We start from the raw sequence: 26,073 nt of genomic DNA, 5'->3' as shown, positions 1-26,073 counted from the left end.
TGTTCATATGAGGGGAAACGATAAAAAAGACTCAGGATGTCAGTGTGCCAACCACTAAACAGAGTCCCACCAGGGGGTGGTATTGAGCTACAAAAGCACACTTACTACATGAGGGATCTGTCTGTGACAATGACAAAAACATAAAGACATCTGGTTTTATGATAGTAATGACTTCACTGTGGTATATAGTCCTAATGTATTCATTTAAATAGCTAAACTTAACAAATAGGTTCCAGTTGTTAATCTCGATGTCTCTCCAACACAGGGAGCTCTTACTGAAAACCCTGACTTGAAAGTCCCATTGCTGAGCAGGTTAAGTTATTTTCAGTGTTCCTGTGAGGCCGGTCAGTGGAAAAAAAGGAGGAGGAGGAGGAGGAGCAAGGGGAGCATAAAGAGAGAGAGTGCTTCATACCTTCACATAATTGCGATGCCGTCTCATGCAAACCTGGCCCTTAAAGCTTTTACATAGAGCTGTCATGCTGAATCGTTACTCCTGCGTCCAGTTGTCCTTAGTTTGCGCTCTTCATTAAAGTAGAACATGCTTTTAAAATGTACATCGCTATCACATTTTACATGACATGTCGCTGGATGTCAGGTAGCCACTGAAAGAGCTAAACTGTGTTTCCTTAACCTTTTGTCCTTGTGGTATGCGGGTAGTGCTGATCTCTCTTAGTTGTTTGGCAGGTCTTATGATGGCCCATAACAACTGAGGGTTACATCTTGTGTTAAACCCAGGGGCCATGACCCAGTCACGCTCAGTAATGTAATGTTTACATCCTGGGGTATTTCTCTCCAGCCTAACTGATTGTCAGGGCCTTTGGGGGTGTTTTTCTTTTTTTTTTCTTCTCTTCACATTCATAAAAAGCAGTGTGGGTCCGTTACTTTAAGTACAAGGCCTGGAGGGCACTGAAAAGACAACCTTGATACGTCTTAGAGTGAGACTGCTTTGGGTAAAACTACAGCCAATGGATTTAGGAATCTACCAGAGTATGTGGTCATAAAATATTGCTGTTCGAAAGCCAATTTTGAGAAACGAAACAAGCACTTTTGTAAACACAAGCTACAGTACTAACACTTGTGCGGTGTTGGGATTCCAATATATTCACTAAAACGGAAACACTACATACGATGCTACCCAGACAAATTTAAACCTAGCTCAACAGCGTAGCATATTCATCGTCATTTAAAAGGAAGTCAATGCAAGGCCAATGATGGGATAGTTTACTGACACATACGACTCCGATAAATGCGTTAAATCAAAAACGTAAATCGAAGGACAATGCAGTTGGAACTTTTGTGACAGAACAGAAACAATCGGCAAAAAGGTTGCTTTCTAAAATAGAGAATTAGGCCTGTAGCCTCCGCTGTGCTCAAAGTCATTTTTCTCTTTTACTTTCAAAGCGGGTGCAGTTTAAAAAGTTTCATGATGTTATCATTTCACTCAAAGTTCAGGGTGAAGCAGCAGCAAAACATCAAGTAAGCACACAGTCAGCCATTAACTTACAAAAGTGCTTGTGCAGCAATGGTATAAATATTTCTCCGCTGTTTTGTAAAGAAGGATGAATTCAACTCGGACGACTCGCTCTCCTAGTTTTGTGTCGAATCAGGCGCTACATTTTTTTCTCCAGCCGTTTAATTGAATCAGTGAGGTGAGGATGGATGGGACACAGGTCCGGTCTGTGGTTGCTGAGACATATCATTCGTAATGCCTGTCTGAAATAGACCTTTGCTGACTGCTTTGCTCAGCCTCCACTGATTGATTGTATTGATTCATCCAGTTCACTACTGATACAATAGGGAGTGTTATTGACCCATATCAAACCAGGCCAGAGCTACAGTGACCCTTAGTACTGGCCGTTTCTCTTATAAAAAAAAAAAATCAGCATTGGAGAACTTCACTGTTTCAAATGACAATAGACAAATTCAATGTGATTTATTATCAATATTATTATTATTATTATTATTATTATTATTATTATTATTATTATTATTATTATTATTATTATTAGCATCATATTTTCCCCAACAGCTCTTGTGTGTTTGAAATGTCTTTCAATATACTGTCTAGCTTCTGTTGATACTGCTTGCATGGGGAGTTTGATTAGTTATCACAGGCTGGGAGAATGCTTCTTTTCCTCGATTTTCTCTACTTTTCTCTTTGCCTCCTGAAGGACTGAAGAAAGTTCGTAATCCGGATCGAATGTACAGATCAGCAGTGTGTTATGCTGGCCATGGTCCACCTAAGACTATCAGTGATGACACAGAGACGAACAGTAAGAGTCAGTTATTAATACTGCATTGCTGCTCCAAGAGGCCACTAGCTGGCCAATCTATTATTCATTCATTGATTCATTTATTTACTTCTTGATTTCTTCCGTCCCCATGCCCCCTCCTTCCTTTATTCTCCTCGAACACAACACCTCGTCCGGCTGCTCTGTTGATTGAAGTGTCTGCTTTACGGGATCACGCTGTCAATAGTTGAAGTGTTGTCGTTAACTAAGAGTGATTGTTTCACGTTGAGGCCAGGGGATCAGGACCTGAGCAGACCCTCAGAGAGAAAGCTTACACTTTAAGCCATCCATTATGGCCCTGTACTTGGCTTTTCTCTGCTTTTCTTAAACCTGCATTTAATGGGGTGAAAATCAACCAAAGTTTGCAGTATGCCTTTAAAATCTTGCTAAATGAATTTATTTATGACAAAGATGTTTTTGCATTGCCATATCCTATGATGTTTTGGATTAGTCTTTGTCTTTGCCTCCCTCTCATTACATTGGTGCTCTATGAGAACTGTAGACTAGGGGGCAAAGAACAAAGACAACCCCAACATCACAGCTGAGGTTTTTATGACTGGTATAAAAACCAGCTTCTGTGGGAATTGCTTCAGTGCACTTACAAGTCTGTGTACAAGTGCTATTTTCTGTCACAACCACACACACAAAATCAGTCAGAAATATAGGTCAAAGTCTTGATATTATTTGTGGTTGATTTCCCCTTCATTCCTCTTTAGAAAATGTGTCTGAATTTTAGCCTCTGTCTTACCCATTGAAAAAGCTGTCCTCCGTAAAGCAGATTGTTTCTCAGCAGAAAGGAGCCCCATCATTGTTAATAAATACACCAGTCTCGTCGCTGCTGGAAGACTACATCTAGACTAGAGACTGGGTAATTAAGTGTGCTCATGTATTGTCATTTCTAAATAGAGAGTCTGAAATCACCCACAACCCCTTGTTAGACTCCTCACTCGATATCTGTCACTGGGAGAGCTCTTCTGCACCAAATCTTTTTGGTATTTTTTAAAAAGAGAATGTTTGGAGAGATTTAATGGCAGGGGACTGCTTGTGCAGATCTATGAAACAGGGATGCAGACTGTAACAGGGATATTGTTGTTTTTGCATTACCCCCCTCATGTGTGACAGCTGTGACTGACAACACGTTTTGCCGGTCTTGCTATTTTCCCTCATGTTATTGCGTGGTATTACAGTACTCTGTACCCATGTCAGACACCCTGTTAAATGCGTTCAGCCTGAGGGTTTTTCTGCCTCACCTAGGACACTCTGTGGCAGAATACAGCAGCTCAAACAGGCAGGTGAACCATTGATCTGAGTAATCGTCTGAGTAATTGTGGGAGTAGTTATGATACAGAAAGAAGGGCTTTGTTTGTGTGCATGTGTAAGCAAGAGGGAGACAGTGAAAGAGAACAAGAGAGAGAGAGAGGCAGTGAGAGAGAGAGAGAGAGAGAGAGAGAGAGAGAGAGAGAGAGACCTCACCTCTGCTCTCCTTGAGATGGGATTTTTATGGATGGGTGAGCTTGGTGAGGGCTGAGAACACATAAAGAGTCATTTTCAGTTTGTTGCAGGCAGTTAACCGTGTGTGCATGTTTGTTGAACTTCCAGTAATAGGCCTAGGCTTTTTTTTTCCAGCTGTTTGACTTTTTGACAGTCTTCCCTCATTATGCTATATTACACTGTACTATAATAACCACATGGAGCCATAGTGCATCCAGGGTATAGTCATTGCGGGAATGTAAACGTGAAAACCACCCTGCACATGTTGCATATTGTGTGGTCCTGCTACAACTGCATAAGAAATGGTGTCCAGCAAGATTTAGTGTAATACAAATCTCTTACTTGCGTTTAGACTCTTTTTTTTTATCTTTCCTACCGGGAGGAGAAAACAAACACCTTATGCGTCTTTTACAACAGCTGTTGTGTACAGGTCAAACACTTATCCAAGATGCTATAGCTTGAAGCCGTGTAATGTTCTCTTTGTTGTAGTAACATAGCAACGTTAAAGTGAAGTTTAGTAAGACTTTATTTTGGCTTGTGGGCAGTTAGTAATTTCACTGTATGTCCGAGTGTTATCGATCAGGCTATAGGGCAGATAATGAAGATAATTGGTTTCCTCATCCTACAGCGACACATTGCTATTTTAAGTCTATGCACACTCCTCTCCATGTTCCCAAGAGCCATCAGGCTGTGGGGTGACTGCCCCTGGACTATGGGCCAGTCATTGTTATCACTGCCAGGGAAAGTTGACACTGCCTAAATTGTCCTGTGTTGTAGTAAAGCTCAGCTCAGAATCTCCCAGAAGTAGTATGCTATAGACTTGGGCCTAATCAAGTGCTCTCTTCACTTGTGGCCAAGTACCACCAGTCTTCCTCGCAGATTCAGTCTAAAATGGATGTTGTAGAAATTCAAGGCCTTGGCAAATTATTTTGCAAAGTCTTGAGACGTTTCAAGCCTCTTCAATTTAGGGATTATGGACTGTCATGTAAAATAGAAATGTGACTAAAGGGAATATCATTCACAGTGCAAAAGGGAAATCGTTTTTGTTTTTGTTTTCCATATGTTTGAAACGGCTTTAAGTTAATTAAAAATAATGGTGAATCTTTTTTTTTATGATAAACTGTTGCGTTATTTTAAATGAGTCTGGAAGTCATGATGTTTTGGCTGCAAATGATTAGTGACGCATTTTAGGGTTTAGCTGAATCAAGTGTCTTAATCTAAAGGCTGCGGTGGTAATATCCCATTACTGTAAATGCCATCGCAATAGCCTCCTGCAGGTTAACCCCCCCCCCCCACCCCCCTTTACCTTTCCTCCTTCTTTCACACCTCACAGCCAGATTGATCGCTTTTAATTGACAGCATGTCATCAGTTGAACACTGCAACTTGCCTGTCTGAGTTCATCTCTGCTTCACATTTGACCACGTTCTTGTTTTTTGTCTAGATTTTTTTTTGTTCGCCTGCCATCATCGTGTTACTGCTTTCACCATGATAACCTGTCACTGCACCTTTGCCTTTGGTCTGAGCTTCATGTCCACTCTGTTATGTAATGGTTTGACATCTTGCCTCCTATAGATCTGGTTATTAGACTTAGTGCATGTCACATCCCAAGCCCTCCAGATGTGCATTGCATGAATTTAGATACTCGTGTTTCTCGCCATATCCATGGATTCCACTGACTGCATGCTATAGAAACTGTTTCTGTCCTCTGCATAAGTGTGTGAGTGTTACTCTGTCCATATAATACAGGGGATTAAGTGATGAAAATATCCGTTGCTTCTTTAAAAGTAAGCTTTGGGAAAAAAAGAGTTAGCTTTTTAGTTGCAGAGGGTGAAACAAACCAGGGTGCATCACCAGTTGAAACACTGAAACACAGCTTATTTTATCTTTAAAAGGACTCGATGTTGGCAAATAAACTGAGGTCCCTTCACTTAAAATATAGTGGGAAAATGTGCAAAACAGGCGATTGCTTCATGATGTTAAAGGGATGGACCATCCTTAGCGTAGGATGAGGAAAGGTTTGCTATATAATCTTTACAATATTTTTTGTTATCTAAATAGAGTAGCATTCACTGCCATTGATAACTTGTTGCTTGGCTACTGTTTATGTGCAGCAGATGAAGGAGTATGTTTTTGTTTCTGCTAAAATGTCTCACCCCAGTTGATGAAATATGTCTGAGCTAAGCTCATTTGGCTGACTGGGCAAATTTTGGAACGAAACTCTTAGGGGCATTTTTGGTCCAACCCAGTGGATGGCTATCATCCAACCTAATGATAACAGACATTGCCATAGGCCTAATTCAGTTTCACAGCACTTCTTACTGGACGGAGATGAGAGCCAAATGTTTATCCACAGGACTGCTTGCTCTTCTGTGATTCACCTCCCTCATGTTACAGGTATAGCTAAATAAAGAGCAGATACTGTTACACTGCTCTTCACATCCTTAAGCCATATTAGCCACTGAACTGTTGTGGAAAATGTTTGCATTCAAACTGTTACTTTGGATATGCACCGCCAGCAGCGATTCGTTGAATGATCTATAGCCAAAACATTAGCTTGCAATTTCTCCACAATGTGGGCACAGATTAAAAAGAAAAACTGTCACTCCCAGAGCGCTCTGAGACAGAGACGGAAGAGAGAGGGTTTTGCGTCCAGGGCTCGGATATTGATTAAAGATTTGTTTTTGTCAGCCTTTCCAGTCTCATGACCCTCACTCTCGTCTCTAGGGTGGGGCTGGAGCAAGCAAGCATGACAGATACGCTTAAATTTGGCCCAAGTGTTTACTTAGCAGCCAGGATCAGTGATAATCCAAACATCAGCACACAGAAATATATATCTTTATACTCATTTGACACAGGGTGATGTGAATTATGAAGGGACACAGGCTGCCTCTGTTCAGCACACAAATGGCCAGTGATGGCAACATGAAAGCTGCAGACCTGTAGCCTCTGTGTTGAACAGAGCTCCTCTCCCTGTTTAGTCTTATATGTGAGCTCGCTCATCAAGATCTAGAATGTAATTGGCTCCAGTGTGCCAGCTCAGCTCAGCACATCCTCTCATGTAACAAGCTCTGGTATCAGCCTGTCTTGCACTTTAGTGTTTTACAACCAAATAGTAGGTTTCTGTGTATCCCTTTCTTGGCTAATGTACAAGCCATTAAGCCTGCTTTTTCAACTCCCAACATAAATATTAAACCTTATAGGGGAGTTCACAGGAAATGCAAAGAAGTGGAGTACCTTTCAGGCTTTGATCAACTCCTGGTTGAGAAATAAAAGATTCCATTATATTTTCAAAGCCAAATTTCTATGTGTAATTTGTTGTTTATGCACTGATCAAATCAGACAATTTGGTTAGGAAGGGCTTGTCTATATTCTGTAAACCTATTCCAAATCTGGCATCTAAGCTATTCCCCTGTTGGTTGTTTTCAGCTAATGCACAAACCACAGTATATGTGGATTTTCATGCCACAGTGGACAGATCTTTAATTAGTAAGTGATACTTTGTTGGAATGCTCACAGTCCCTCCTTCACATCTGTGGAAATGCCCTGTGGAGTGAAGAGTAGACATGCAGCAGCTGAAATATTATAAGTGTAGATAAATAGCAGCTAAAAGAACAAAACCATTCATTGTTATGAGAGCTTTATTGTGTAGAAAAGAAACCTCAGCACTCAACAACAGTTATGTTGAGCTCACCTTTGTGTGCTTTGAAAGCCTCGTACGAAACGTTCTTGTGTAAAAACAAGGCCCCTCTCAAATTAGACAAGGGCTCCCAGATTACAGAAGGCCAAAAATAAGTGCCACATCTAAAACACATGGTTTATTTAACAGCACAAAGCAGTGCACTGTCTGAAACATGACACTAGTTTGCCTGTACTTCAAAGAAATACAGTCATACATATCTGAGAAAGAGAAAAGCTTCAACACAGTGGCCTTCTGTATGATCTAATGTTAATATACTATAGGCTGTTAAAAGGCCTCTATACTGTATATGGACCATGTGTATATGAGTCCACAGGCTGGACAGCTTTTTCGTTTGCCATCTTTGCTTTTTTCTAGTTTAGTGTTAAATTTAACAGGGGAATTTAACATCCACACCAGCCTGTCTTAATTAAATTATGATTATTTCACAGCAAAAACAACTCAAATAAATGGAACACTGAGTTTTTTGTCCATTTTACTGGTGGTACTGCAAACACCAAGAAAGCATCTCAGAATAGTTGGCTTAAAGATACAGTATAATAATGGCCGGGTTGGGTCAGTGGGTAGAGCAGGCGCACATATACTTGAGCAGTTTATGCCTCGACGCAGAGGTCCAGAGTTCAAATCCCACTGCTGACAATTTCCTGTGTGTCTTCCCTTTTCTCACCTAGCTGTCCAATCAAATAAAGGCTGAAAAGCCCAAAAATTAATCTTAAAAAGAAAAAGATACAGTATAATATGTAGAACTTCCACATTGTACCAAATGTCTGAACATGACCAGACCTAGGTTATATATTTAGTTACATTATCCCAACTGTTTCCAACAATGTTCAAACAAAGTCTTCAAATCTGTCATTTTAATCAAGGACATGGTACATGTCATTTGATTAAGCCACATTTTTACAATACATTTTTTAGATCTTGACAGTTTTTACCTATATATTTGAACCGGATGAAGAATTTGAAACCGGATGTCTGGAAGTTATCAGAGAAACAAGCTGAGCAAACATTAGTGGCAGCTCTCCGCTGACGAGCCAAACAGCATTGGAGAAATACTTTTTTGTTGGAGAGGAGGAGACCTCTGTGGACAATTTGGCTCCCTGTGAAAGCCTCCTGAACGTTTGGATCTTCAGTTATAAGAGAAACAAGCAGAGCTAATGTTAGTGGCGATGAGCCGAACGGTGTCGGAAAACATCTTTTGAACGTGAAACTGCGTTATTCAGTGTTTATAGCGGTTTCAATCACCCGGGTCCGTTTATTTTAGACAGGAGAAGACATCTGCGGATAAGTGAATGCTGAACACTGAAGGAATCCTGAAACTAACTGCAATGACGTCATTGCTTTTGTTGTTGTTTTGATTGAGAGACCCCTAGCGGCAGAAAATGTCATACTTAAATGCAGATCTCTTAATAAAACATTAACATGGCTTAGATCAATAGATATATAGGCTACTGTTATTATGTTAAATACTTGGTTGCAAATCCTTTGCACCTAGTGCCTGTCTGAAATTCATGATCTATAGACATCAACCGATACTTGGCATGTTCCTTGGTGATGTTCTGCCAGGCCTGTGCTGCAGCCATATTCATTTTTTGCTTGTTTTGCCCTCAGTCTGGTCTTCAGCATGCTCAATTGGATTGGATTGATGTCAGGTGACTTGACTTGGCCAGTCAAGAACATTCCACAGTTTGGCCATAAAAAACAACTTGGTTGCCTTGTCTGTATTATTAGGATCCTTGTCCTGCAACATTGTCTTGTGAATGGGAGACTATGGATATAAAAGGCTGTGCAGTCTACACTGTAGTTCACCCAAAAATGTGAACACCATCAAATAGCCAACTCAAAGTCAGCCATTACAACTGACTTCACTTTCGTGAAAGGCTGCGTAGGTGAAAGGGACAGGTGCATGTCGGTGTTCTGAAAACAACAGGAACATATTTTGACTGTATTTTGCCTAGTTGATTTGCCCCGGTTATCAACATGGTCAGCAGTTGAAGCCAAAGCAGAGTTTATGACACACAGCTCATGGAGGTTGTAAGGTATTTCTAACCTCTAGCGTCACCGACTGCTGCAGTTAACTTTAACAATTGTAACGTTGCTCTGACTCTCGGAGTCAACACTCATTTAAATCCTTCAAATCCTGACACAGATATGATAAACGTGTAGATTTAGATTGTGACTTACGCTTTCTGAGGATATCAGTATCCATTGAATCCAGAAATTCGCTCAGAAAGTATTGAAAAGGGAAGCTACCTACACAGAACTTGTTGATAATCCTCTTCTCGTTTTCAAGTTTTCTTCAGTATCAAAGTCATCATGTTTACGACACAACATTATCCAGAATGTAAATTATTCTCTTACGTGACAACTGTCTGCTGTGAAAAACAACGTCTGAATATATATGGGCTCTTATGAGAGTGTCCAGAGTTGTGTCTTTTCACATGCAGTGTGTTTATGTGCACATTAGTAATCAATCCCTAGTTTCGGTGGTAACCTGATTTCGGAAGCGCCCATGTAAGGTTAAGGGATTAAGAGCAACCCAGTTAACACGTTGTTAGTGCTGCAGGGTGTACACAGGCTGCTCTTTTGCTTAGGGGTGTTGTTAACTGACAAATACAAGACTGGCATTTCAAAGTAAAATGCATGTTGGAGTTGTGTCACCTTTTCATGTGCACAGCATACTGAACTGAGATGCGTCTTGCATACTTCAGGCGTCCGTGGCAGAGAGAGTTGTAGAGCCAGCAATACTTTGCACAAAAACATGTTGTACAGTGACCGGTGTCATTATTGTAAGGTTGTGAAATGGTCAAAATCAAGTGAGAGATTTGAATGCATTTGTCAAGATCCTCTATGCTCGATATTTTCATCCCAAGTATTTTAACCTGCTGGCAGATTGAGCCTACTACTGAGATACTTGAGACACATTTCAATTCAGCTTTGTCTCAATAGTCTCATTGGAGACTGTGCCAGAGAGCAGCATTGAATCCTGAATAATCTGCGCAGGGACAGACTTGCCATATGTATCTGCTGCTACTGCTGTCTGCCGGTTGCAAAGAGCAAATCTTCAGAGCACATTTTGTAAGATGGGAGATGGCCAATACTTTGTACTGCCCAATGCTGTATCTGAGTGTAGATCCAGTGAGATTTGTGATTGGGCTTCAATATTGAAGGCCCTTTCCCTTCTTGAGCTTTTTAGTGAAAGATAAAAAGAAATATGTGGCACTGCAACAAAGCTAGACTACAGCTTCCTGCTTATTTTAAGTTGATGCTGTAAAACCACACGTCTACACAAAAAACAACAACTTTCTTTCTTTGGTACCTCTCTGATCATTCAGTTCCAGCGTGTTTTCCAGTTCTGACAGTGAAACTGCTCCGACAGGTACTTGGAGCAGATGCTGTATGTGATTCTTAATTGGGCGAAGCGAATGATTACAGATACCTGTTCAGCTCATATAAAACAGAGTGTACATGCAGAATTATTGGTACAGATGGAAATGGCAAATACTGCAGATCTGCTCTTCCGTTCCCTTGGGAGCGATGATGTTCCACCTTACGCGTTACACTCAGAGGCTCCAAGCCAGTTCCATCTCTGTGGACCTACTGTGTTCATTCCCGTTGAATTTTCCATATGGGGGTTTTCTGGCGAGTATCACTCTGTTCTTGCTGTGGTATACAACAAGCTACATACACTCTTGTTATAGCCTCATAATCAAGTGCACTGCTGGATTATTTGTATTGGCTTTAAAGTAGTATTTTGCTTCGGTTGAAGTTTTCAGCTTTTTTTTTTTCTTCAACTACTGATATCAGCCACCCCAGGGATCCATAGTCAGCACTCATATTCAGGCTTTTTTCTGTCTCTCCCTTTACTTACCCATTCCCTAGTATCCTAACCCACAGTTTTATATATATGAAAGAATGCTGTTTTCTTCCACTGTGTTATTCCAGTGGGTTTGCTTTTATATTGATACCAGTACATTTTCGAACATATTGAAACACTTAATCCGATCCTTCGTTATATAACATCATTTTATTCTTCGTATATTCAAGCGAAACTGCATTGTGGCAGTTTTTGCATTACCTTTAGTAAATGTATTTAGACTAAATCCACACACAATTACAACTGAATAAGAGGTTCATTTATACATGCTTGTTTTTTGTTCAACACATCTTTTTATTTAATTAACAGGGGTTTTGAGAACATATTGATACCTTTACAAGGACCACCATAGAAATAACCATAGCCTTATCGTCAACAATCGTTTTTGTGATGGACATTTTATACATTTTAAAAAGACATAGGAATATAAACAAACATAAAACAAGGAGTAAGGACAGTATACACATAAATAACTTAAACCAGAGGACTAAGACATTAATTAGTCAAAAAGAAAAAGTAAAATGCAAGTAAAAAAAAAATGGTGCTGTAATTGGGACAAGGTGAGCAAATGCGTATGTGCGTGCGTGCGTGTGCACATTGAAGGCTGCTAAGCCATGAGTTTCACTTTAAGAGCCATTAATGTACAAACTTAGTAAAGAAATCTTTCCCATTTCAAATAACGCTTTTCTATCAGAGAGAAGGATAAGTGTTCATATGCCGCCACCCTAGCAAGCAGATTAGGCCAGTCTGTGATTGATAGTGTGTGAGCTGACTTCCATTGTTAGACGAGCAGTCTCCTACCCAACATGACAATGGTCTGGACCCATTCAGTATAGATAGAGGGAATTGTGTCTTTCAGGGTGGACGAGTCCCCCAACAGAAATGAGCGAATGCAAAAGTGGACTTCCTGACGTCATTTGGACATGCTTGAACATTACCTAGAATAAGTAAATCTGCATCCAAGATATGAAGTGTTGTTTTACTTCATTTTTCACTGGTAATGTAGAATTGTCTTCAGCTTCTGTTTATCTTTTTTGCATTTAAACTCATTGTTAATGATAATATCCTTGCTTAGAATATCCAAATTTTGCATGAAATTACTAAAACGATTTACACATAACTCTTTACTCATGTTCTGATAAAAAACAAAAACAAGACTGTAATAGGATTTTTTCATGATATTATAAATTCAACATGTTTTTGTCTCCTCAAAGAAATATAATTTTTTTCACATTTAAGCCATCTGCATATTTAAGGAGGAATACAGCAATGGAATGAGATTGCATCCACTCATGAGGGCATCTTTAAACCTTACTGTTTTATAATGGTTGTGAACTGGTTGTGAAATGTAAATTACAGATTGAACGACATCCATTATGATGTAAGCATTGGGCCTGGTAATTGTAATTATTTCTCTGAATAATATACCACATTCTGGCATGCAGCACACATATTCCCATACTAAATCCCCATACACTTTAAAATCACTCAAGGGTGTTTATTGTGTCTAAATAATGAATAGACGCAGCCTTTACAAGTTGACAGTGAAAAATCTCTGGTGAACTCCCCTGATAGAATGCATTTCACAGTAAAATAATTTAGCTGAGCACAAAATAAAATGTATGCAATACTCTCTTCTTAAATGAATTTCCTAATTCAGTTGGGGATAGTTATTTTACAGTCAGCGTTTTGCTGCAGAGAGACTGATAAAGAGGGATATGAGCAAGTCCAAAAGGTATGAAGCCTGTGCTAAGTATGCTGTTTTGTCTTGCTCTTGTTCTAGATGAACATGGACATTTGAAAATATACCTGCCCAAGAAGCTGCTTGAATGTCTACCAAAGTGCACCTCGCTGCCAAAGGAGAGACACCGGTGGAACACTAATGAGGTAAGACCACTGCTCCTTATCATAGCACTCTCCGCTCAATCCACCCGTTTACAAAGGTACCTTTCCATCTGACACGTTGTTCTTTCAGGCCTTTTTCAGACCGAGTTGTAAGCCATGTGAACTCTCTTCAAAAAAACATAACACCTTTCCATTAGTTGCCTCCATCCTTCAAAATATCACTATGGAAGATGAAAACTTTCTCTCAACTACTGTAGGTTACGTACGGTATTTAAAGATGTCACATGATAACAGTGAACCTGTTACCGTGTGACATATTTAATGTATTTAGATATATTAGGCTCAGTTCATTATCTGGTATTTCCTCTTCAGATTACGTCAGTTGGACGATTCAACGTGATTGCTTTAACTGTACGAAAGGTTTTTACAAGACATTTCTGAGCACATTACCTTTGCAATAATTTATGTGAAATGGTTTTGAAGTTTGAGTATTTTCACCCTTTCCCCCCCTAACACAGACAATTCATTGCCACTGGGCTTTGCATGGATTTTTGACCTTTAATCAATACATATGTTCCTCTCGTCGAACATAAGAAGAAAAAAACACATAAAATAAACAAAAAACGATCTCCCCCCCGTCTTCACATTTAAACCGAGACAGTTGTAAAATATCTATCTCATCTTGCACTTTATGCAAGATGGATTTGCCAGTGCTCATTCTGCAAGGAAACCCTGTTCGGCATAAATCGAAGGTTAAAGTCAATTGCGTGTTGAGTCTTATTCACAAAACGTCACTGCTGTTGTATTTAGCAAACATTTTGAGGGACTTTCGATGTAAACTTAAACAGTGTTTACCTTTGGTGATGGTGAAAGCTTAAGGTGTCTCGCATTTCATATTTGCATCACATTAGGGAAGATAATGCATCTCTTTACATTTTCTCTTTTGAAACTCAAGTCAGAAAACACTTTGCTTTTGTAAGAAGATGTCACAGATGCCCTTTGCTATGGTTTTCTTTTTCTTTTTCTAAAGGCCTAAAGGCCGTTTTGAATTAATGTTTTAGCACCTTCAATCATTTACTTAAAATACATTTGGCCTTGTTTGATATTTGAGTAGTTACACATGTTCAAAATATGTTTTATATAGAAATGTGGAGTCCTCTGGAAAAGTGAACTGCAGAATTAGTTACTTAACCCTAAATATTAATCTATTGTAGGTGTGTGGTAGACACATCTGGTATTTGGTATTTTGTGTCATACTTTTCTAAATGCACAAAAGCATTGGAATTCAGCCCAAAACTATCTTTATGATCCATACACACATACAAACTAACTGATTTGTTCTTGCATTATATTACTGCTTGGACCAATGAATATTCAAGTCTTAACATGTTGTACACTGGATTTCCCCTAACAGAGACTTACTGTATTTTGCTTAATTTGCCTCAGAGCTCGTTTGCCAGCCTGCTCTTTTTCTCAGGGGACAGGTTGATAAGTTTATCTCTATTGTTTCCACTACTGATAGATGAGGAACTGGTTGTTCTTTTCTAAGAATAATTGGTAGTAATTAGCCCTAAATACACACCATGACAAATCTTAAAACCAATATGCAAAAATCAACCATCCATGCTTTTGATTAACACATTGTGACCATATTAATATAGTCATCTGCAGTGATGGAAGTTAATTGACTGAAAAACAACCAGATGATAAGGCACCAGACACGCTTGTTTCTAAGGAACAGGATTTTCAAAAAGACAATATGTCACTGACACACAGTTAAATATTATTTTACACCGTGTAGTCAATATATTTTAGAAAATGATGATAAAGGAATTTATTCATCTGTGGTTCAAATGTGGATGTGTAGAAGTAGACACAATTTCAGTGGTGATTACTGCAGCAAGTGTACTTATCCGTACATCAATTGCAGTCTCCATCCGTCATATCTTTGCCCACAAGCCCTGCCCTAGTTATGAAAAAAATGTCTAACGCTTGTGTGTTTCTAATTGGCTGATGTTGTAACTTGTTTGCCCTGTCTGACCTGCATTGTGCTGCTAGCAGTCTAAATTAATTAACATGGCTTTGAAATTGATCTCAAAATGTAAGTCTAAGCATTTGCTGGGAATAAATGCTGCCGGCTACAGTTGTTAGCATGTCTTGTCATTTCTTACTAAATTTAATCATAACAGACATATTTCAGGAATAGCACCATATTGTGTTACTGGGCAGCAGATTCTGCTGTGCAAAAAAAATGTTTCCAGTGGTGTTTTGGTATGCTTGCCAATAGTGTTTGTCAGGGATGAAGAGAGCAAGGCAACCTTTTCTAAAATCAAGGATGTTTCTTTTTTGTGCAGACCATGCAAATCAGAGTGTTTGTGCCTCAGTGGTAGCAGACAGGCAGGAAGGAAGGGAGGGATCAGTTCAATTGTGTGACTCTTAGGGCAAGTGCCCTCTACAGGACTTTAGTCCTGATTTTCTGCTCAGCATCTGTTTTTGGAGTATTTTATCAAAAAGAGCAGGATTCCCAGGGCTCGGTTTACACCTATCGCCATTTCTAGCCACTGGGGGACCATAAGCAGGATGGGGGGGGACTAATATTAATGTTGAAAAACCTCATAAAGTGAAATTTTCATGCCATAGGACCTTTTAAAAGCACGCTCTCTGATGTTTCTTTGTCTTCTTTATTTTATCGCTGCAAATCATCCACCAACAACTTGGATTGCTTGTTTCTGGCAAACAATCAAAAACCCTGTCTAGTGTATGGTATTATGCCCCGTGTCACTTCTCACGTGTGTTTTTCTGTGATAAAAATGTACTTGGAGACTAGACTGGGGATTCTTCCTGGTGAAAGATCTAGTGGTGTGTCAGCCTCGGTCGCCGGTCAGTCAGGTAGTGTGAAAACAAAACAGAAAGTTATGTAGTGTGAATCGTACATCAAACTGGCGACTTTGAAAGTCTTGTAGTTGGAACTTAACTTTGGTGAAAGTGACACCTCATCAATTCTGTGCATATTTTACACTAGCAGCCTCGCACGAGCTCAGCCTGCTTAATGCACGAATTTCCCACTTTTTTTACATTGAAGGGATCTCAGTAGTCTGATAGGTTAGAGCTGCTAATATCCCTTTGGTATTATACATTTTGCCCATACAGTTTGACTGGTTAATGTTTGAAAACTATTGTTGTTGGTATGGGCTTTCAGGTAATAAAACATGGACTCTCCAGGAGACATCCATCCAGCAGAGGTCCATTTTTATTTGCATAGTAGCTAACATCAGGTGGATATTAGCCAGTAATTGGTTTATGTTGCATTTTAAATATTAAATATTGTTCCATGGTAAATTTGGGCTAGAAACTGCTTGCTAAAAAAGCAACAAAAAAAACATAAACACGGAAGACTCCTCTATAACTACAACTTGCACAGTTTTGGAGAGGACACTCACAAAACAGCTATTTAGAAAATAATGTTTATTTGGCTTTATAGTAAATAATTTAACACCCACAATTATCTCTCTTAATTGTAGCCAGTCTATCATGTGTCTATCCTTTATTTTTGCACATTCACATATCCACTGGACCTCCACGAAGGCATTATTTGTATTTCTGACATGACTGCAAAACCCTTTGAAAGTCGCACAGACTGCATGAAGGAATAATCATAACGTGTCTATTGTTCCTTTACCCTACCACCCACTTTTTTAAGTTTTACATTATTTGCACCCTGTTCAAATCTGGAATAATTCTGTTTCAGTTTACTTTTGGTGGAAATGATTGAGGATACAACTTGCTGCTTGGAAACTTTAATCTAGAAGGAGACTGAGTGGGAGCTGTGGTGTTGCCGGTGAGGCGAAGTGAAGCTAATGCAGAACTATTCATTTCTATCTCATTCTCATGAGTCCCCTGTGTAGTTTCACGAGAAGAAGGTGTGCAGGAATACATTTCAAGCATTTACTGGAAAATTAGATAAACCAATCGAATCAAAATTCAAGGGAGGGGATGGGAGTTTAGAGGGTTGAATGGTACTCTCATCATTGAATCATGAGCAGCGTGGAAGGTACAGATATGCCATCAGCCTTCAAATGATCAATGGGAAAGAAGTACCTGGCCGTGCTTGAGGATTTACAGAGAAACAATTATTAAAGGTATTATTAAAAGAAAGACAAAAGATCAGAAGAAAAAAAAGTTGTGGTAATTATCTGACATTTCTGTGATTTCTCATCTGTTAAAATGATACAAGCCCACTTTATAGTTGGTGAGTTGCAAAATAGAATTACTTTCAGGAAGTCTATATTTACCTTGTTTGTGTCGCTGCTCTTTCAGCCATTGATGTCCACCATGTCTCAGGTGAGACACATAGCAACAAATCCTTTACAGAATTCCTCTCAGGTCTGCGCCCAAGTGCTATTGTCTGCTCGGTGCTCTGGCACGGTGACCTCTATTTTGCTAGACATTTCGGTTGAGATTAGAATCTTTTTAAAGAAGGACATCTCCCACAGGAACGGCTTTAGGCTTATATCCCTTTCAAGATCAAACAGAGTCAGCCTGATGTTTGGTTACGCTGACATGAAGGTTGCAGGACTTGAAATGTGCTGGAGAATTGTAATTTTACCAGTGCTATTTTAAAGATGGGCTCCTTGCTCTTTGGTTGACGTTAGAGCTCTGATTCAGGATGTGTGTTACTATAGGATTCAAAGGAAGTGTATTATCCGCTGGGACACTACCAGTCAAAGAAAGGAGCTGATTTTATTTAAGCTCGACATTTCTGCTATTCAGTTTGAGTTTGCCCCTTAGCTATGTATTTCTGTAGCAGTTCTTATGGGCATAGAGTTTGAATGACAGCATTTATGACTTGCGACTGGAGTCCTGAGGACAAGAGCGAGCAACATTTTCTCTGCCGCAACATGCTGGATTAGACGCTTCAGTGTTAGCCCCCTTGCAGACATAAACCTTGCTGACTTTTAACAAGTGACTCAAATGTGTGACAATATAAACGCATTGACAAACAGAGAAAATTTGCCAATTTTGGAGAAGTGGCCATAGTCACTCAGTCTTAAGAACCAGAGGCAGAGAGGAGCACAGCATGAAGCCTTGGTTGAGGGAGGACACTAGGCCTAAGCTGGTGTGACACCCTCAGTCTTTAATGAACGGCACAACGTTCTGAGTACTGTGAGCTCCCACTCAGCTTAGAGGGGACTGCTTCTGAACTGGTACTGAACCAAAACAGACAAGAGAGCGCCAGCTCAGGCCTCCACCGGCCTGCTACACATTTAATGCCCCTGTCGTCAGGAATAATCCTCTCTGCCTCACGCCACTGCCAGCAGCAGCACAGCATGATGCCTACATGCAATATGCCGCCGCTCAGGACAGAGCAGTAGAAACACTTAGTGGACTCACCGGGCAGTGCGTGGAACAGGCAGGGAAGCAGCGACGAAAAACCACAACAAATGAAATTAAAAGGCGAGATCGGATAAACCTGATAGACTGTCAGTAACACTATAAGATAGGTGCTATAATGACAAGCACAATTGGATGCAGTGTGGTGCAATCATTCACTCCTTATCTCTGACTAAAACATAATTTGTGTTAACCCGCTCCATGCCTCCATGTTATCTTGGATCCTCGTGTGTGAACAATGCACACTCTTGAATACAATTATGGCGGGGGGAGGGGATGAATATTTTTTTGTTCAGTTATCAGTTCTTTGAAAACAGTAATGACTTTTTTTTTTGTGTCATGTTTAACTAAAATATTTAAATTTAAATTATGAAACGATAATTTTCCCAATGAAAAGGTAATTCTTGACTATTGAAATTCCAATTCACCATGGTATCTCTAGTCTGTTTGAATGTAATGAACATGTAGCCTAACAACCATCCAGGTTTCTGCTTTTCTCAGTACAGCTGTATACTCTAAAACTAAATGAAATTTCCAAGATTATAAAGATTCAAAAAGCTATTGTGTAGCACATAATGATAGAAAATTGTCTTCGGTTAGGGGCTCACAGACCACATAAAAAACATACACCCATTAAAATACTCTCATCAAATTGCATTAAAAGCAAACAACTACAAAAACAATTCGATAGATAAATATAAGCAAGTGTGCAAACCGCTTCGAAAAGTTGTAACAGTCTTGTTTAAAATGGATATTGCAGTGGGAATGAAAGAGTTCTTGTAGGGTCTTTTTTTTGGCCAGAGGTGCTCTGAAGCGTCTGCCTGATGGGAGTAGCTGAGGAGTGTTGAAGGGGATGTGAATGGTGTGTCTGCCTTTCTTTTTTACTGCCTGACTGTAAAGGTCTGAGAGTTTGGTTTGAGTGGTACCGGTGATTTTGGTTGCATGCTTGATGATTGTTGTGAGCTTTCTTTTTGCTTTCCTCTGTGAGGAAGTTGTTCCAGGATGCAATGTTGAATGTAAGGACTGATTCAAATGAGTGACCGGTATATACTGCTGTTAAAATGTCCTGTCTGACATTCAAAAAAAGTGTGGCAGGTTTGTTACCACTACAAAGCTTCATTTTGTTGAATTTTTTGTGCATGTTCATCCCCTATTACGCTGTCATCTGCAAATGTCATCTGCAAATGGTCCAAAATGTCAGGTGACTTTGAATTCTTTAAATGCAAGTCCTTTGGGCCATGTCGCAACAGAGTTTAGCCCAGGAAATTGGTTAGCGGAGGTAGTAAACGCTGCAACCAGTCTGCTCACACCCACTGATGATACACGTCCAGCTGGTTAATTGGAACCTTAAGCTAAACTCGGATGGATTACTGCAAAGCAATTCTACGATGCTAAGCTGAATCAGACAGATCCTGACACAACTAATCCTGTTATAAATGTAGTAACTAGATGACAGTCTAAACAATTGCCTCACTCATTAAATAGATGGCCTTTGCTGCTCAGTTTCCCTTAAGCATAGTACGCCTAATATTATATTTCATGAAAGTATAATAATTTATTCTAGCATTAGCTGAGGCACACTTTTTTTTAGGCAAGGCGGGGCCCCTCCACAACAAAACACTGCAGGAAACCCTGTTCAATCTCCTCCAGTTGTTGTGCGTGCTATAAGATAGACAGACCTCAAGTTGTAGGAAGTAGCCTATGCCTGATTTTATTCATAGCACTATATTCAACACCGGCTCAGCTTTTACAAACAAAACAAATTAGATTTTGTGTGGCGTGTACTGCAGGCCTAAGACTTTGGCTTTAAACTCCTGCTGCTAAAGCTGGAGCATCCCTTTTGGGATATCCTGACCTCATTAAAACACTGTCTGGATAAAAGCTTTCTCCTATGGATTCTCAGGACTCGTATTAGGCTACCTTGGTCAAATTGCCAGGGATTGTCAGTTCTGATACATTTTTGTCATTACGCCTCAAACCTGAACTGTCAGTGTTGTTTTTGTGGACGTCAGTGCTCGGAGAATTCACCTAATCGAACACAAGGTCATGCTTGATTAAATGTTTATCTTCATTTGAGCTCCTTGCCATGCTTGACTTTCTCTGTGTGGAGTAATTAAAATGACTCCCACCAATTGCAAATGTTTACAGAAATGTTCATTAGCTCCTCTAGGGCAATCAGTGGAAATTAAAGGTCATGTTTGTCCATCTATTTGTTTGTTTGTTTGTTTGTTTGTTGTTGTTGTTGTTGTTGTTGTTGCTTTTCTTTTTTTTATTCTGGGTTAGATGCACCCAACATTTCTTCAGTAACAGGTTCTGAGAATGAGTCAATGAATAGAGTATGAGCAGGGTATCCCGTGGGGATCTTTCTTAACCAAGGTTCAGATTTTATTTATATCAGCTGCTCTTCATTGAACTACTCAGTTGAGATTTAGATGGCAAAATGCCTGCACAATTTATTCTGGCTGCTCACATAGCAACGTTATTCAGCCACAATTTTGCAGTGACAACTTTTCCTATTTCTTTTTAAAATGTTTTTAATAGGAACACCCCAGATTTATGTCTATGTGTTGAGTCTGTGTGGAGTGATCATATTTTCTTCTTAGTGTAGTTTCCACTCAATTACAGTTTACTATATATATTTCATGGTGCTTTTTTTTCATCATTTGGCTGCGGAAAGCAGAAGACAGAATGATAAGGAATTGGTATAGTTTCTTTGGATGGCTGACTTCATAGTGACTTCCTGTGAGCTTGATAGCTTCACTGATTGCTAGTGTTGTAGCTTACTGTTAAGTGTCAATTGCGCGGCTTTGGTGTAGTCAGGAAGTTGTAATAGGAACCCACCAGTCAGGTCATTGAAGGGGTCTTGCATGCTACAGGGACTCTTTGCTTTTTCCTCTGGATGTGCACATCAAGGCAGGGGTCCTCAGCATCCTCTGAAGACAGGGGTATCCACTCAAAATTGCATGACCTCTATTGTAGCAGATACAGGTCATTCTGTCTCCTGTGGGAAGCCTCTAAATTGAACCCAGCTTGTGTCTTCGATTTCTTTCCAGCTCTCTCTTCCTCTGGTCACCCTCCTTTACTCTTATCTTCTGTCTCGTTCCCTTTTCCCTCATGTGTTCACTGAGCTGCAAAGCTATTCAGGTATAGACGGAAAGATTTCTACCTTTTCCTGTGAATTGCTGGGTCAGGATTTTTCTGTGCGGAACCATTTTCTAATGGAGTTTAACTTTATTTACTAGATAAAGGAAAATGAGTTCTGGATTTTATGTGTGCGCCTATGCTTCAATAAACTGTTATATTGTTCCTTATACAGTAGATGTTCGTATGAGTGAATACGTCTGTTGGCAGTGGTCCACATTATCATATTCGCTTCCATGATCCACTCTGTAATCTAAGTTGCCTCTTGGAACTTTTAAGAGCATATTTGCAAGCTGATATGTTTTGAGTCTTTGTATACAAAATAGTATGTTTTTCCACTGGCGCTGGAGCTATTAAAACATGTCTGAGTCTTATCCATGATGATTTTGAGGGGACAATGTTCTTTGACTTTCACTAATTTGGGATGGTGCTTCAGTGGCATTGTGTATATAAACTTTTTTAATCAAGGGAGGTATCTTATGTTCACTTTGGGATTTAGAAAAGCTGTTTAGCCTATGCCTGCTGCACTCATAACTTAGTTCATTCTTAAAATACAGTATGTTCCTTACATTTTTCAGATAATATGATCTTTAGAACAAGCCTTTATTGTATAAAATTATATATATATATATATATATATATATATATATATATATATATATATATATATATATATATATATTTAATCTCCAGCAGCAATTAACACATATGAAATTAACAACAAGCTGCCAATAACCATTTAAATAGAGAAGAAATTATAGAAAATTGACCAAAATGGAAACAAAAAGAAAACCAAATTGGAGCTTGGAAGAAATTCTGCTGCTCACAGAGGAGGTACATCAGAGAAAACATATAATAAAAGGGACATTTAGTACCACATTGACAAGAGAAGACAAAAAAAGATGCATAGAAAGAGATTGCAAACAAAATTAATGCCAGCTTTACTCTTGTCGTTTGTACCCTGTGGAATCCCCCCAAAAAACTGGTTTAACAGTCTGTCAGAAGGGTGTCAGGAGATTGCTGCATAGAAGAAGGCAGCTGCTGCAACTGGTAAGCTATAAAATTACTCTATTCTGAATTATGCATATTACTTTGGATAGCGTATTGTTCATGACCAGTGCTATATTGTTCAGCGAGTGCGCTTAATGCTTTGGGACAGCCGCCTGTACAGTCAAGTTTTTCAGGTTGACATCACATCTTAAAAAACAATGTGAGAGAAGAGCAAGACACAGTTGGATGCTCTGCAGTGTATCTCAGATAAAGTAGCCTTTGTATGGAATAAAGTGTTACACCCCTACACCAGACTGTCAGGAGGCAACAATACAGATAATGTTAAGGGACATAGACACAATAGATGGCACAGTGTGGGAATGGTTGTGTGTTGGCTGACCTGAATTCATCCTTTCCTATAACCTGTGACGTGTTTCCACATTCATTTTTGACAAAAACGCAGATGAAACTCAGGAAGCAAACCCTGGTCTCTGGTGTTGAAGTCCTGAGCTTAAGTGATATGGCAGAAATAGCTAATTATTGACCTCATACAGGGCTTAATGCTATGGTTTTGTTTCACTTGCCCGGTCAGGCAAGTGAAAAATAAACCTTCTACTTGCCTGTAGTCATTTTTTACTGGCCACATACAATTTCTTTTGTATTGCCTTGGACTTGAACTTGCAGCAAGCTTCGCAAAACATTGTAGTTGTTTCATCGACATCCTCCACTGCCACCCAAGAAAACTCCTTCTTCCAGGACGCTTGAAACACTCTCTTTCGCTTTAGCTCGTACGCAGCCGTCATCTACTTCTTCTTCTATCAAGACAGCCGGCAGTCACGCGTCACTAACACCAACTCAGTTCTTGATTGGCCAAATCAAATCATTCAACAAGTATTGTCCGACATGGGTTAGGGGAAGGGGGCAAGAGAACGATAACATAATTTATGATACGATGATGATCGGAAAAAATGATTGAATAATTATTTTTTTTGGCCCAAACTGGCAAGTGGGTTGTTACTTGCCCTGACGTCGGGCAACCCTCATTGTTGAACCCTGAGATGTTAAGAAAAAAAATGTGTATGAGCAGTGTGACAGCATTTTTAAAGAAAATTTGCAGTCTATTATTTCAAATCAATAGTTTAATGTAGTTTAATTGTAGTAAAATCCTAACAGTCTTTGTATATTATAAGATTTGAATCAACACATCTGAAAATCGTTACAATAATAATAATAATAATAATAAATAATAATTATAATAATAATAATAATAACTTTTATTTATATAGCACCTTTCATGAAACCCAAGGAAATAAGCCTTCATTATAAGGATAAAATGGTTTGTATTGTATGATGTCCCTAGTATTTTGTCCATCCCCTGTGGTTACTAACCAGATTGGATATACATATATACATATACACATATACATATGCTCACAACATCCCCTGTGGATAGTTCTGATGATATACATCCATCTAAACAAACCATCTCGGTTGAACTCCTTTTGGAAATCTTCAATAGAATTGTTCCTTAACTGGGCTGAGCTTGGGCTGAGTTTAAATTCGGGATGCCTTCCCTTTCGGTTATGTTTCTGTTCTGTTTTTAGATGTTCTAAGTTGTTTCGTAACGCTTCATGCAGCTCAGTATTTGTTCGGCTCTGCTGCTTGTCCCATTTTGTATTTCACCAAGGTTAAACAACAGTGCTGGCCGGCAGAAGAACACCATGTATCTTTTTATTTTTGTTGAGAGAGTGAAAGCAGGGAGAGAGGCTACTTCAACGATTCCTCAGAGGAAAGAGGATCTTTTTTTTAGAGTATCAAAGGAGCACATCATTTCCACACTATAAAAGGTTAGGATGGAGTTGAGGTCGGAAGATACTACATCTGGCACCGGATGGAGGAGGCTGCCCTGACTCAGAGTGAATGCTTCACAGACGTTCTCCAGGAAATCCCTTTGACTGTTCTTTGGACTCAGTGGGAGGCCTGGTGTTTGGGTTATCACTGAAGGCCACATGGGTTCTTCTGATTCATGGCATCCTTCCTGCTTGCCCCACTCACTTTCTTTGGTCCATCTCTCTCTATCTTCGTCTCTCTCTTGTTGTGTGTTGGTCTTTGATCTCTAAAGGTCCTTGAGAATGAGGAGCCAGCAACAACAGCAGGCTGGGATTCTCTGTGGGCCTGTTTGGATCCCAGCCCATCATGCCCTTTTCTATCTGATGGACAGCTCCAGGCATGGCAGTGCCTCTATAGCCCTGCTGCATTAGGCCTTCATCTGATTAAACCCTCTCTCATTGTCAAAGGCGGGGAACTAGAACTAGGGCTATCATTGACCTTGTTTGTAAGCAGCAGGGACAGACTTAAAATGCAAGCATTTTTTTGCATTTATCCATCCTTTAATGTCTTTAACAATCTTTTTTTTTTTGCCATACCAAAGAAACTTTTAAGCTCATAGTTGCAGCTCTTCCCAGTTTTGGGAAAACCTGTGTTTAATGGAGCCACACACTATCCATCTTATATATTTTTTTTATTTTTATCTCTCCTGCATGTGTTAAAGCATTTATAAAATTTGCACCGTGGATGCACAGCCGACTGTGGATGCACAGCCGACTGAGCTGTCATTTTCTCTCGTATATAACCTGGCTCTTCCATCTAGAAGCAAGGGTGACTAAATAACAATGTGTTTGCATCAAATCAGATGAGTCCAGTCTTGAATCTTCAAGTAAGAATCTGAGTCAAATTGTGGTAGGCTAGCTAACTCCCAGTTCATGTCTACCATAGACAAGCAACTGTCCTATCTCCCTGCGTCTCACAAACAGGATGTGATTAGTTTGCATGGCATGTATCCTTCTGTTCTCGCCTGGTGGTAGCGTGCGCCCCATGTGCAGGCACTCAGTTGTCGCCGCACCAGCTGCATGTTCGGTTCCGACCTGCAGCCCTTTGCTGCATGTCCCTTCCATGTCTAAGCTGTCCTATCAAATAAATGCCTAAAACGCCAAAAAAATAATCTTAAAAAAAGCACAATTCTTCTATAATACAGTGGAATACAAAATCAACAACCTTAAGAAATTACTACTTTTCTTATATATTTGTCTGCACATGCAGACCTATAAATACAAAGTTATTATTTGAACCTGGGGACTATAAGGGTTTCTCTTTTGTACTAATGGTATGGATCAAATATATATATATCTTTGTAACGTTAATCCGGCATAGGTCATCCTGACCTTTTGGGTTGTATTTCATTGAATCACAGTATCAAAGGTTATTCCCTATAAATTCATTGTTTTTTTTTCTTATCAAAGCAGCCCTTTCAGGCAGCTCGTAGGATGGTCCAGCAGGATTCAAACGTCCT

General features: G+C 39.6%; 1 protein-coding gene across 1 annotated transcript in view; it reads left to right on the top strand.

The window, feature by feature from the left end:
* The window catches only part of camta1a (calmodulin binding transcription activator 1a), a 296,881-nt gene that overhangs the window by 1,727 nt on the left and 269,081 nt on the right, over nucleotides 1–26,073 (top strand). The window contains exons 2-3 of the mRNA XM_039799528.1: nucleotides 2,172–2,273; nucleotides 13,141–13,244. Coding sequence (XP_039655462.1) covers nucleotides 2,172–2,273; nucleotides 13,141–13,244 — 206 coding nt within the window. The remainder of the gene's footprint in view (nucleotides 1–2,171; nucleotides 2,274–13,140; nucleotides 13,245–26,073) is intronic.

The sequence above is a fragment of the Perca fluviatilis genome, chromosome 5 (genome assembly GCF_010015445.1).
Source record: "Perca fluviatilis chromosome 5, GENO_Pfluv_1.0, whole genome shotgun sequence".
NCBI classification, from domain to species: Eukaryota; Metazoa; Chordata; class Actinopteri; order Perciformes; family Percidae; genus Perca; species Perca fluviatilis.
This window is presented reverse-complemented; position numbering and strand designations above follow the sequence as displayed.